The sequence below is a fragment of the Pongo pygmaeus genome, chromosome 18, assembly GCF_028885625.2.
Source record: "Pongo pygmaeus isolate AG05252 chromosome 18, NHGRI_mPonPyg2-v2.0_pri, whole genome shotgun sequence".
Lineage (NCBI taxonomy): Eukaryota > Metazoa > Chordata > Mammalia > Primates > Hominidae > Pongo > Pongo pygmaeus.
The window spans coordinates 52,750,798-52,763,445 of record NC_072391.2 but is presented as its reverse complement, the minus strand read 5'-3'; the positions used below and the strand labels follow the sequence as shown (position 1 = coordinate 52,763,445).

General features: G+C 51.7%; 1 protein-coding gene across 6 annotated transcripts in view; it reads right to left on the bottom strand.

The window, feature by feature from the left end:
• The window catches only part of SLC6A2 (solute carrier family 6 member 2), a 50,409-nt gene extending 38,888 nt beyond the window's left edge, over positions 1 to 11,521 (bottom strand). For 4 of the 6 annotated variants that reach the window (XM_054452562.1, XM_063655162.1, XM_063655161.1 and 1 more), the window contains exons 1-2: positions 11,340 to 11,428; positions 10,543 to 10,867 (exon numbers count right to left, since the gene is read on the bottom strand). In XM_054452562.1, coding sequence (XP_054308537.1) covers positions 10,543 to 10,816 — 274 coding nt within the window. In that variant the 5' untranslated portion in view covers positions 10,817 to 10,867; positions 11,340 to 11,428. Of the gene's footprint in view, positions 1 to 10,542; positions 10,868 to 11,158; positions 11,226 to 11,339 lie in introns of those variants that run through there. The other 2 variants (XM_054452564.1, XM_054452561.2) reach the window with 2 other exon arrangements.
• Between the last annotated feature and the right edge of the window lie 1,127 nt (positions 11,522 to 12,648).

Here is a 12,648-nt window from a genome sequence, read left to right as displayed (position 1 = left end):
AACAAGTACCATTTGTTGAGCACCTGTTATATGCCAAGCTGCACACAAGTTTTTACATAATTATTTATTTAAAACCACCCCTGAGAGAGAATTACCACAATCCCTTTTACAGATGAGGAAACTGAGGCTTAGAAAGGTTAAGCTGCTTGTCCAACTAGCAAGTATGAAGCTTGGCTTCAAACCTGGATCTGTCTCAGCCCCACTCTGCCTTGTGGCCAACTGCTACTCCCCTTGAGGATCTAGAGCCAGGGCAAGGGGCAGTTAGATAGGTGTATTAAACTGTTTAATAGGGCCAGGCACAGTGGCTCATGCCTGTAGTCCCAGCACTTAGGGAGGCCGAGGCAGGAGGCTTACTTGAGCCCAGGAACTCAAGAACAGCCTGGGCATCAGAGTTTGAGGCTCAGTGAGCTATGATTATGCCACTGCCCTGCAGCCTGGGTGACAGAGTGAGATGCTGACTCAAAAAAAAAAATTTAGAGAGAGAGAAAGAGAGAAGAAAACAAAACAAACAAATAAACAAAAACTCTTTGATAGGCCTGAAGATGGAAGTCAGTGGCCCAAGGGAACATGGCGAAGGAAAAAGCCAGGAGTCACTGCTCAGCCCTTGCCACTGTGGGTTGCCCCCCACGACTCAATACTCTGCTGCATGGCCAAGGGAGGGGAAAAGCAGCATCAGCCAGTTAACTAGGCGTCTCACTTTGGCTGTTTTCCTCAACTCTAAACCTCTGGGTAACACTGCCAACACATAGGTAAACTGCCCAGTTTGGAGTTACTCTTCCTCTGCTGGCTGGGAGGCACAGTAACGTGAGAAAAGGAGGGAAGATGATGAGTCTGCATGCGCCTGCGGCTCTTCTCTGTGAGTGCATTTGATGTGGGCCAGCCAAAGCTTCATTCAGGTGGAAACAGATTAAGAAGACCAAAGAGTGGTGAAATGGCTAAGTAGGAATGAAAAAACAGCCAGCTACCCGTGGTCAGTGCCTTATTCTAAAAGAGGACAGCTAGCTTGCCCAAGGCCTCTTGCAGAAGGAAACGTGGGAGTTTCCTTCTCCTCTTGCAGAAGTAAACTCTTCAGATTGAAGAGTCAGGAAGGAGCTCCAGGGATGAGAGAAGTCAACTGAAGTTGCCTCTTTTATAAACAGCTCTGCAGTGGTTCTCTGGAAACTGAGGCTGGTTGCAAACCCCCTAAAAATTACTGCTCTGCAAGGCTTGTAACTGCCATACTCGTGTGGTCCTGCTCCATCTCCATGTGTAGCAGTGCCAGCTGCAACCGTCCTCACACAGGGTCCGAGAGTCTCAGAACTGCAAGGCCAGAATCTTATCTTGGAATGCCCTGGCTGCATGAGTGCTGGGCTGGTGAGGGCAGACCTGGAAAAACACAGGCAGGGCATGCCTCATGAGGGGCTCAGTGCCCAGTGCCTGGGAGTCTCCAAAAACCATATGCATGCACACAAATGCACACCTGTGCATACTCATGCAAATGGACACACACTTTTGCATGTCGACACACTCACACAACCACATGAGAAAAAGAACTGTCGACCATGAAAGAAACTCTGAGCAGTGGCCTTTGGATGAATTTAGTAAGAAAAGCATTAGTCCCATCACCTGTGGCCCAACCACACTGCCTCCCATCCCACTGTTAGAGAGAAACTCTTCTGGGTACAGAAGGGCTCTGGAAGCCTCTGTGCAAATGCTAAGTACCCAGGAAGGGAAGCCGAGGGGTCATTAGGTTTAGAGTGGGATGTGCTGGAGGAGCCCCCAGCAGGTGAGGAGGACCCCAGGTAGAGGGCTGGAAAGCCTGGAGGAAGGGTTCAGTGAGGGGTGCAGTGGCTAAGACCTGCTGGGGATCTCGGGGGAGGTGGAGGGAGTGTGGTCAAAGAGGAGCTTCAGGAAAGAGAGAGGCTCCCCTGATACCTAGTTTGTTGAGGACAGGATTCCTCAAACTGTGAATTCTGGCCACACCCTGATATATGCAGGAAGTGCCAATCCACAGAATAGTTCCCTTGATACACACAGCTCAGCTACAGGCTGTCACTGCTGGTGTCATGCACCAGAGCCCCCAAGAAAACCTTGGTCCACGCTTAGGGAAGCTAGATTTGTCCCCCTTCCCCAACACCCCAAGGGTGCCCTAACAGCACAGTAGGCATCAGGATGCAGGAGAAGGTGAAACTTTAGTCAGGAGACAGGGCTGCTCACACTTCAACACATTTAAAGGTGACAAATCAACAACTGTTACATAAAACATGTTCTGTCTTCCTACTTTGACAAAGAGACCTTTGTAATAGTTCTATTATGAAGTTCAAGGTTGGAATTCTCAGCTCTTGGAGCTCCAGGCTGGAATGTGGAGGTAGAGGGGAAGACCCATTTGCCCTGCCCCTACTTCCTCCCAGCTCAATCTAGCCATGTCAGGGCTCTTGCACATAGGTGTCCAAGCTATGTCCACCTGCCTTGCAGACACCCCCACCTCCCGCAGCACAGCCCACACCACAGAAGAGGGAACACAGCAAGAGGTTCATGTAGACCCAGAAGGGTGCCTGAGGCTGTTTGGGCAGGGAATTCCACCCTCCGGGTATTGGAGGGTGGTGGGGTATTCGGATGGGGAGTGTGCTGGGTGGGCAGGCACACTTGACTCCCATGAGATGGAAAGGGGGCAGAGTTGTGCTCTCTGAAGCACAGAGGTAGGGCAGGTCTTCATGCCTGGACCTAAAGATAATCCTGTCCCTCAGCCCTGCTGTGTATAGCTACGTGACCTTGTCTAAATGTACCTCCTCTGAGCCTTAGCTCCCCCTTTGTAAATGCGATAATAATACCTGTGTCACTGGTTTGCTGTGATAATCAGAGATGACAGAGGTGAAGTGTCAGGCACTTAGTGGGTGCTCTGTAAATGGGACTCATGTCTTGTCATTATACTCAAGAGCAGATGTGCAGCAGCTCTGTCCACTGGAAACAGGAAGTAAAGGATGTCTTGTGTGGTGGAGGGTGGCTGGGCCCTTTGTGGAGCACAGCATGAACGCCGGCTGGAGGCCACACACAGGACTCTGCGGCAGTGCTCTGGGATCCTCATGTCCCTGTCCCAAGTGGGGCTGGCTACTCTACTCTTGTGTGCAAACAAGAGTGCTGACCATGAGCAAATGCAGGACAAAAGATGCCCCCAGGCCACAGACAGCCCTGTTACCTAGAAAGAATGCCCTGTAGTGCTGCACGAAGGATGGCATGAAGGTAGTGGGAGGGGGATGCATGCAGTGAAGAGATTTAGGGAATGGAAGCACCGGCCAAAGCGGGGGACAGGATATGCCAGGCCAAACCTTAGCTGACCCTAGAAGAGTTCTGAAGCTGAGATGGCCCCTCAAACATTTCCTACTCAGGAACCTCCATGTGTTTGGCTCTCCTGAAGCTCCTGAACCCTGTCCTCTTGGGCCTTCTATGGAGATGTCATTGGACAGGCATGTTTGGCCACCATGACTGAATGGAGTATGATGTAATACTAATAAGCTGAGTGGGAAAGCTCAGCAAGGCCTGTCTGTTCAGATTCTTCTCGGTCTCCCTGTGCAGCATTCCTTCCCCCAGGGCCTGGGGCAGGACTTCTTCTGAAATGGGGGTTTTATGACTCACAATTAGAAAGGTGGGTCAGAGAATTTCGTTACTGCCAGCTCCAAGAAAGAAAACCCAGGGAAAAATCCTGCCTTGGAGAGATAAGGGAGCAGATGGAAGGAGGGCAGCAGAAGGTCAAAGACAGAGAGGTTCTGTTTTCTGAGGCCTAAAGTGCCCCAATGTTACAGCAAGGGCTATTGGTATTTTGAGCCAGGAACAATAGATCAATAGATAGACAGACAGATGGATAGACAGATAGACAGATAGGTATCATAGTAGTACACAGAGCTATGGTAAGACCTCAGCTGGAGGGACCCAAGGTGAAGGTGAGGGAGTGCCTTGGTCTGTTTAGCATTGCTATAACAGAATACCTGAGGCTAGGGAATTTATAAAGAAAAGAGGTTTATATGTCTCATGATTCTGGTGGCTGGAAAGTTCAACGTTGGGCAGCTGCATCTGGTGAGGGCCTCTGGCTGCTTCCACTCATGGCAGAAAAGGAAAGGGGAGCAGGGGTACAGAGATCACATGGCAAGAGGGGAACCAAGAGAGTGGGGCGAGAACTCACTTACCTTCTCCAAAGGACATTAATCTATTTATAAGAGATCCACTCTCATGACCCAAACACCTCTCACTAGGCCCCTCCTCCCAACACTCCAACACTGGGATTCAAACTTCAACAGGAGTTTTAGTGGAGACAAACAAACCATATCTAAACCATAGCAGAAAATGTAATAAAGTGTTCCTCTGAGTTCTGTGAGCCACTCTAGCAAATTAATCAAACCCAAGCAAGGGGTGGGGGGAACCCTGATTTATAGACAGTGGGTCAGAAGCACAGTAAAACAACCTGGGCCTTATTATAGGAACATAAAGTGATGGGCATTCTTGTGGGAATGCCTCAACCTGTGGGATCTGATGCTATCTCCAGGTAGACAGCACCAGAATTGAATTGAATCGGAGGCACTCAGCTGGTGTCTGCTGCAGACTTGATTACTTGCCTGATGTGCTGGGAGAAACCCCCAAACATGGGGTCACAGACATCTTCTGTGTTGATTGTTGTTGTTGAGTGAAAGACCTGGAAACAGGCCCACTGAGGGAACACACCCACTCCCCTGATGGATTAAACCCAGCTGCTCTAAGTAGAAAAATGGGGGTGGAATTCAGGGAAACTGGCGCCGGGCTACCCCCCCTCATGTGGTAATTCTCCATCTGCTGGTCACTTTGGAGGATCTGGACTTGATTTTTCCTAATAAAGCTATGGCTTTAGTAAAATCTCTGTGAAGATTCTGGTTTCCATTTCCTCCATCTTAGTCTCTTTAAGAGAAACACATCAGAGGGTGTTTGGGTTGCTCAGAACTACATCACAGAGGGAAATATGACCCACAAATAACAGAGCAGGACCTCACCTCCCTCATTTGGGATTAATACCTCCAATATTGGAATCGAAAATGACAAACTTTTAGGAGATCTGCAGCAGATCATGAGCCCCTTAAAGGCAAGGATTTTCTTTTGCTCATCTCCATATTCCTGGCATATGATAGGCAATTAGTAAATTTTTTTTGGCTAAATAATGGCTCTCAGCAGTGACTCACATGAAGGATGCAGCTAATGAAAGCCCCGGGGCCTTTCTCCACTTGTGCTGTAGCCTAATCCTTACTTAGGCAGTTATGTTTGGGACTGCAGGGCAGGATATAACATTTATTCCTATTAAATCCCAATGTTGTCAGGAACAGCCCCTTTCAGATCCTTTTGACAAGCTTGGAGTAACAAGCCAAACCATGCCAGTGACCTCAGATCAGGGTCCCAGATGAGCACCACATTTCTGCCAAGGGATGTACAGACTTGTCAGCTGAGTGCCACACCAGCTGGCTGGCTCATTGTGCATCTGAGCTGACAATCAGTGTCTGGCTTGGCAAGCCCGGGGTGTAGATGGCCCCCTGCAGCCAGGCCAGATGTAAGAGCACTGAGTTTGGAGACTCCTGACCTCTGTAGCAGCCACTGCTTCATACTCGGTGTTAAGGATCCCAGATATTTTGGCCACAAGGGCTCCCAAAGGGCTGGGGGTCCCTAAGACTCTGAGCTTCCTTGGGGAGAGGAGAGAGTCCGCTGGGGATGCAAAACCACAGAAGGTCATGGGACCCCATGCAGGAATTATAAACCCCATTTTCCAGGTAAGGAATCTATTTTGAGATACGGTTAGGCTGTCAGGAAATGGAGCAAAGCCCAACCCCTGATTCCTGAGTCTATCATGCTTGGGCTCCAGACCCAAGTGGGACTACTTTCCAGCCTTATTTCCTTTTATCAATTTCATCTTAGGATGAATTCTGCTACTTCCAAAATCAGGATCCTGCCCCACTCCTAAGTCTAGCATTCAGTTAATATCATTGAACAATAACAAAATACTAATGACTACATGTATGGAGCCCCTATTATGTGACATCATTTCAAGGAGTTTACATATATTGTCTCTGATGCCATCTCATCCTGCAAGAAGGTGCTGTGGTTATTCTCCTCTTCTGTGTAAGGAAACTGAAGCTCAGATCAGCAAAGGTGAGTGATTTGTCTATCATTACCTTTCTAGCAAAAGTTAGACTCAGATCCTGAACCTAAAGACTATATTTCTCTACAATGCACAGCTCTAAGCTGGCCTCAGGACAGGAGTCAAACAGAAGCAGCCATGTGCAAAGGTTAATTCACAGTGGCCACTTCCCTGGAAGAAAGGCAAACATGAGCACCCAGTCAGTCTTCCTGCTCTTCCCCAGGGACCAGCACAGACCAGGATCACAGGTGCAAAGGGAAACTCTAGAATCACCGCCTGGTACTGCCTCCTCATGGAGACCAGCTGTTTGAGAAGGTTCTGAACAAAGCTCTGGAATTTCTGAGAGTGGCTTTCCCCTCCCAAAGCCTCCCGCAGCCCGTGCATCCCAGCAGCTGGCCATGGGGAAGATGTTCAGACAGGCTGATCTTTTCCAGTAATTCATTCAGAAAACATTAACCAGGGGCCTAAACCATTGCCACCTTCATCATTTCAAAACATCCTCCATTCTGGGCCAGGATGAACAGTCAGAATTGCAGAGGTTACAGTGTTAATACTGGCACCAGAAGAGCACACTGAGGGCTGTTAAATAACAGGCCGGGTGAGTCCTGGCTTCAGTGTAACCCTGAGCCAGGGAATTGGAAAGGAATAAATCTTGTGGTGTTATCCCAGGTCATGTTCACCTATGGCTGGGAACTTGAGGCTCAGAGAGGGGCTGTACTATGCCTGAGGTCACACAGTGAGAGGCAGAGCTCAGATTCAAACTCCAGTCTTCCGGCTGCTTCTGCAACTGCAAAGACCCACCTTTCCTGACCACTCGCTCTCATCTCTGGGGCTAATTTGGGAATTACTGGATGAGAATTGATCCACAAAAAGACAGAGAAGCCAGGAGGCCTACGCAGAGATAAAGCCCAGAGGGGGCTAGCTGAGCATGTCTGAAGGGATGAGAGGTAAGTGAGAAAAGGAGTTACCTCATAGTCTGAGATGGAGGGCTGCACTGCTCCCTGACACCAACTGTGAACATCCTAACCAGAAATGGAAATTCACTGGTATAATATCCCCACCCCTTAGCCTGGCATTCAAGGCCTCTGCAGCCTGGCCCCAACTTGCCCCTGCACCCTTATCTCTCCCAGCTTGCCCTGCAGCCAGCCTACACTCCTGTTCTCTGAGATGATTCCATGTACATTCCTGCCCCAGGTGCACAGCTGGAGATCTCCTCCCTTCTCATTGCTTGTCTGCACCCTCCCCATCCAGAGCAGCTGAGCTTCAACCACAGCCCACCTCCTCCCAGCCCTTCCTAAGCAGCCCTTCCTCAGGCCTTTAGAGCATTTGTCTAAAGCACTTGTCTCTCCATCCATTTCATACATCATCATAACGACATTAACAAAAATCAGCAGCCACCTTTCCTAAGGCCACAATCCATGCCAGGCTCTCCATCAGTTATTATATTTGGTCCCCACAACAATGTTCTGAGCTGAACACCATTATTTCCATTTGACAAGTGAGGAAACTGAGGCTTGGAGACTTGCCAAAGCCATACAGCTAGAAACTGGAACCCAGGACTCCACAGCTAAGACCGCTAATAAATAGTCCGCCCCTGCCCCACTGCTGTATGTGGCTTCACTTTATTAGTTAGCACTGAGTGTTTCTGTTGTTGTTTCTGAATATGGTTGGAGGTCTCTGAGGGCTTGGAGCATTTCATTAACTTATTCAACAGCAGTTTCTTGGGCACCTTCTACCACATTCCTGTGATCTAGGCCCTATCTTGGGCATTAGAAATACAGGGATTAAAAAGTCACAGTCTCTGCCCTCATTGTGCCTTTTCCTGTTTGGGAGACAGACCCACAAAGAGAAAAGCCACCAAACAACTTGGAGTGAGCTGTGTTTTGAGCTAGCAAGCCCGGGCGAAGGAGCCCTCGGCCAACTTCACTTAAAGACCGGAACTCGTGACAAGTTTGCTCCATTCTGCATCCTAAGAACCTAGTACCCTGCATACAACAGGTGCTCTTTATTTGCATTGCTGGCAATGACTAAAGAGCACACAGTGTCAATGAAAGCCCTGGAATATCCATCTAGCTGACTTGTCAAATTGGCCATCTGGATGCTTTTAGTTTCAACAAACCCATAGAGCAATGGGAAGAACTTGTAGCAGCATGACAATAAAGACTCGGGTGATTAAAGCTCCTGGCAGGCAGAAGTGGTGGTTCATGTCTCTTGGTGACCGTGACCCCTGCAGAGCCTAGCATTGTGTCTCACACCAAGAGGGACCAGAAAAATATTACTGATTAATGACAGAGCCTTCCACTGTCTAGAGACAAGCAGTCTGGTGCAGTCACTGACGGCAGGCGGGATGGCGGGTCTTAAGGTCTGTCATTCATCATCTCCCTGCCTGTTAAAAAACAGAGAATCTGCATTTTCTCCCTTCCCGGGCCCAAACAGCCATGCTTAAACCTGCCCAGTAACGCTTGAGAGGCTGCAGCCACCAAAGGTGGGAAAGTTTCACCTCTGGATTAGCTTCTCCTTTTCTCACCTTTCTCTCTCTGCCTATGACCATCCCAGGGCCAGACACAAACATTGAGCCTGCAGAGTCACAAGTTGTTCCCCCAGGGATCAGGCCCCAGACCTCAGATGCTCCTGAAGCTCAGGACTGCTGTCCCAGCTATCTGGTCTCAGAGTATCTGACAATGACAGACCCATCTCAGGAGGTGTCAGGGAGACCGTGGACGCAATCCTCCATCTGTCAGCTCCAACCTTGGGTTAACTTTCTCGTTGGAAGAGCTAACTGCTTTCTTACTCAGCATCCTCTGCTCAGAGCCACCCGTGCTCTATGGTGATCCCACTCCTTTTTTTTGAGACAGAGTCTTGCTCTGCCACCCATGGTCCAGGCTGGAGTGCAGTGGCGTGATCTCGGCTCACTGCAACTTCCACATCCCGGGTTCAAGTGATTCTCCTGCCTCAGTCTCCTGAGTAGCTGGGATTACAGGCGTGCACCACTACGCCCAGCTAAGTTTTTGTACTTTTAGTAGAGACGAGGTCTCACCATGTTGCCCAGGCTGGTCTTGAACTCCTGAGCTCAGGCAATCTGCCCACTTTGTCCTTCCAAAGTGTTAGGATTACAGGCATGAGCCACCATGCCCGGCCTCACTCCTTTTTTGCAAACACCAAGTATTGCCCATCCCAAAGCAAGGGTCCAGAGTACACACAGAAGCAAAGAGTTGTAAGTCCTAGAGCCTGTGAACAGGTCATGAGCTTTCCCTCTACCCAGCTCCAAATTCTTGCCCTTCCTCCCTCTGACCTCCCTTAAGTCCAGAGTCACAGCTACCGTCAAGCAGTGCAGCCCAGTGGAGAGAGAGAGGCTTTCAGAGCTGGGTTCCCCTTCAATTTCTTCCTCAAAAGGTCTATTTTCCCACACTCTTTGCAGGGTACCTCTGAGCTCATTCCAGCAAAAGTGGCAGGACTGGGCACCCCAGGAGCAAAGCCCCTCAGGAAGGAGCTAGGGGGTGGGGGGTCAGCACCCTGACTCCCAGGCTGCTTCCCTGGCCCGGGGTTCTATGTTATTCTTCCTGGATTGGCTGTAGGTGATTTCTAGGCTCTCATTCTCAGGCAGGTGGCCAATTGGACCACCCAGCAGAAGGGGGAGAGAGTGCATCTGTTCCACTGGAGTCTTCTTCAGGCCCCTCTCCCACTCCTCCCTGCAATGCAGCTAGAACTTCAGGAGGTAGAGGTTTCACACCAATCATCTAGGCCTCCTGCCTTGAGGACCAGGCCAGTTCTTGGCACCTACTGGCCTGATTCCACCTGGGCTGTGCTCCCTGAGAATGGCATTCTTTCTGATACTGGCTTCTTCTTGTGTGTTTCTATCCCCAAGACCACAGGGCCTCCCCAGTTGCATTCAGAAAACCGAAGTATTCCCACTGCTCCTGGCCCAAAGGTTCCTGCCCCCAGGCTCAGAGTGCTAGATTTAGGGTCACTGTGGGCCTGGTTGTCAAATCCCACCCACTTCTGGTGCCCCTTCAAGAGCTCTTGGAACCTCCACCTCCCTTCCAGTAGACCATCAAAAGGTCAGGCTCCCCCACCCAAACCGGCACCCCAGATTCTGTCCTTTCCATCCATACCCCTATCATGACTTTAGGGTCATGCCTCGATTTCACTCTTCTGCTGTTTTGCTTCCAGGGTGCCCAATCCTGACACTTCCGCTGGAATGAGCTCGAGGTACTCTGCAAAGAGCCCGGGAAAATGACCTTCCAGAGGACTCCAATCCTTTTTTTTTTCCGTTAGCCCTGTCCAGTTCTTTCTGCGCCCCAGATATGCCCCTGTCTTCTCGCCTCCCTTCCGTGTGTATTCCAGCTCCTGTCCCAGCCACCGCTGCAGAGAGCGGACCTCCCAAATTCAAATTCCCAGCCCGATCCCGCGCTCACCGCCGCCGTTCTTGTAGCAGAGGTAGGGGAAGCGCCACACGTTGGCCAGGTCCACTGCGAAGCCGACTACGGACAGCAGGAAGTCGATCTTCTTGCCCCAGGTCTCCCGGGGCTGCGCGTCGCCGTCGCGGGGCGCCAGCAGGCACTGGACGCCGTTGCGCTCCTTCACCACCAGCAGCTCCGCAGTTTTGCGCGCCCGAAGGGGCTGCTCTGCACCCGCGTCCGCGCCGCTGTTCTCGGGCTGCACCTGCGGGTTCATCCGCGCCAGAAGCATGGATGCAGCTGGCGAGAGGAACTTTAGCGGTCCTGGGGGCACGCCGAGGCTCTGCTTGGATAAAGGGAAAAGAGGTGGTTACCGGGCCGTTCCTCCCTACTTGCAACTCCCAAGACCACCCGGGAGCGCCTTAGATACTGGGATGAGCGCGCGCTGAGCGGACGCAGGGTTCCCAGAAAAGGGTGCGCGTCCGCTGGAAAAATTTGGAAACAGAGGTTGGTGCACGCCGGAACTCAAGAGTTGGAGACTTCTGACAGCCCTCTGGGGGCGGCTGAAGACCCTGCAGCACTTTTCCTCGTTCACCCACTCTCGCCTGCCCCAAATGGCTGGGATTGAACTCACCGAGGCTGAGGGCAGCGTGCCGACCCCCACCCCAGCTCGGGTCCGCGACACTTCAACAGCCACAGGAGCCTTCCCGGACACAAAGTCACTGCACTACAAACTCGCTAGCCCTCTGCTGGCGCGTCTCGGCCCGGGCCTCCCCGGCCGACCTAGCCCTGTCCCGCGCTCAGGGCGCACTCACGTGTCCGGCGGCGAGGGGATCCCTGGTGCCTTGCGCCCTGCCGGCCCCCGACCGGCTGCGCCTTGGCGGGCTCTGGGACGCGGGCTGGGGCTGGGCTCCGCCGTGTGGCGTTCGGGCGGGGCCGGGGAAGAGCTGGAGGCGCGGGGCGGCCGGCAGGGCGCGGGCTGACTGGTTCTGGCCGTGCCTGGCGGGGGCCGGGCTGATAATGTAGCCTGCGCCCCAGGTAACGCGCCGATTGCATTAACCCAGCGCCCGGCCCGCTCCGTCTGGAGCCTGTTAGCGCTAATGGAGACTGACAGCGCGGCCGGGGATGGGCAGGGGCGGGAGCGTGGCGCGGGCTCCCAGGGATCTGGGGGACCCGGGCGCGCACTCCCTTTCTATCCTGCGCCGAGCACCGCTCGCCGCTCCCAAGGACACCAGGCCTCTGATCTCCCACCACGGGGAGCTAGTGACAGACTCTCCAGAACTGGGGTCTGCGTTGCGTCAGAGAGGAGGCCAAAAAAGGACTGGGGAAGCAGCGATCGGTGCAGCACCAGCTCTGTCTTCCGCAGCAGGCCACTTAAACTATCTGGTCAGTTTCTTTATCAACGAAATGGGAATGTGCGGCTCAGGGCCCAGTGCTGCAAATAGGCGGCCAGAGGGCTGTTGGGCAGTTTTGTTTGAGCGGCTTAGCATGTTGACAGGTCACAGCCCAGCACTTACTCCTGCATCTCTGTTATTTATGGGCAGGGTAGCAGGGCATTTGAGGTTGTGACCCGTGTTCTATGAGGCTGAGAACTACTATTTATTCACTCAATTATTCATTCATTCACACCTTCACACATTTGTTCTTCCATATGCCCGCTGTGTGCCAGGCACTGTTCCGGGCTCTTGGATTACACTGGCGCAACATAACTCGGAGATTCCTGACCTCATGGAGTTTACATTCTGCTGGCGGAGACAGAGGAAACGGGAAACGTAATAAACACACACGTTATATGATGGGTGAGGGAAAGGGGGGACAGTGGGGCTGCAGTTTGCGTACGGGGTCAGGGAATTTGAGAAGGTAACAATTAGACAAGTAAAGGAGTGAGCCATTTGGACCTGAGAGTCGTTTTCTCACTCATTCATTCATCTATTGATTAATGTATTAATCCCTTTAGCAGATGCTGATCACCTGCTGTGTGCGTGAACAGTGCTGGCTAGAGAGGAGATAGTCCTTGCTTTCAAGGAGCTCCCAGACCAGTGTGTAGAGTCTATCATAACCCAGTGTGGTCAGGATGTGTTGTGACCACAGATGTGTGGAAGCAGGGTGGAGCTGAATCAGCAA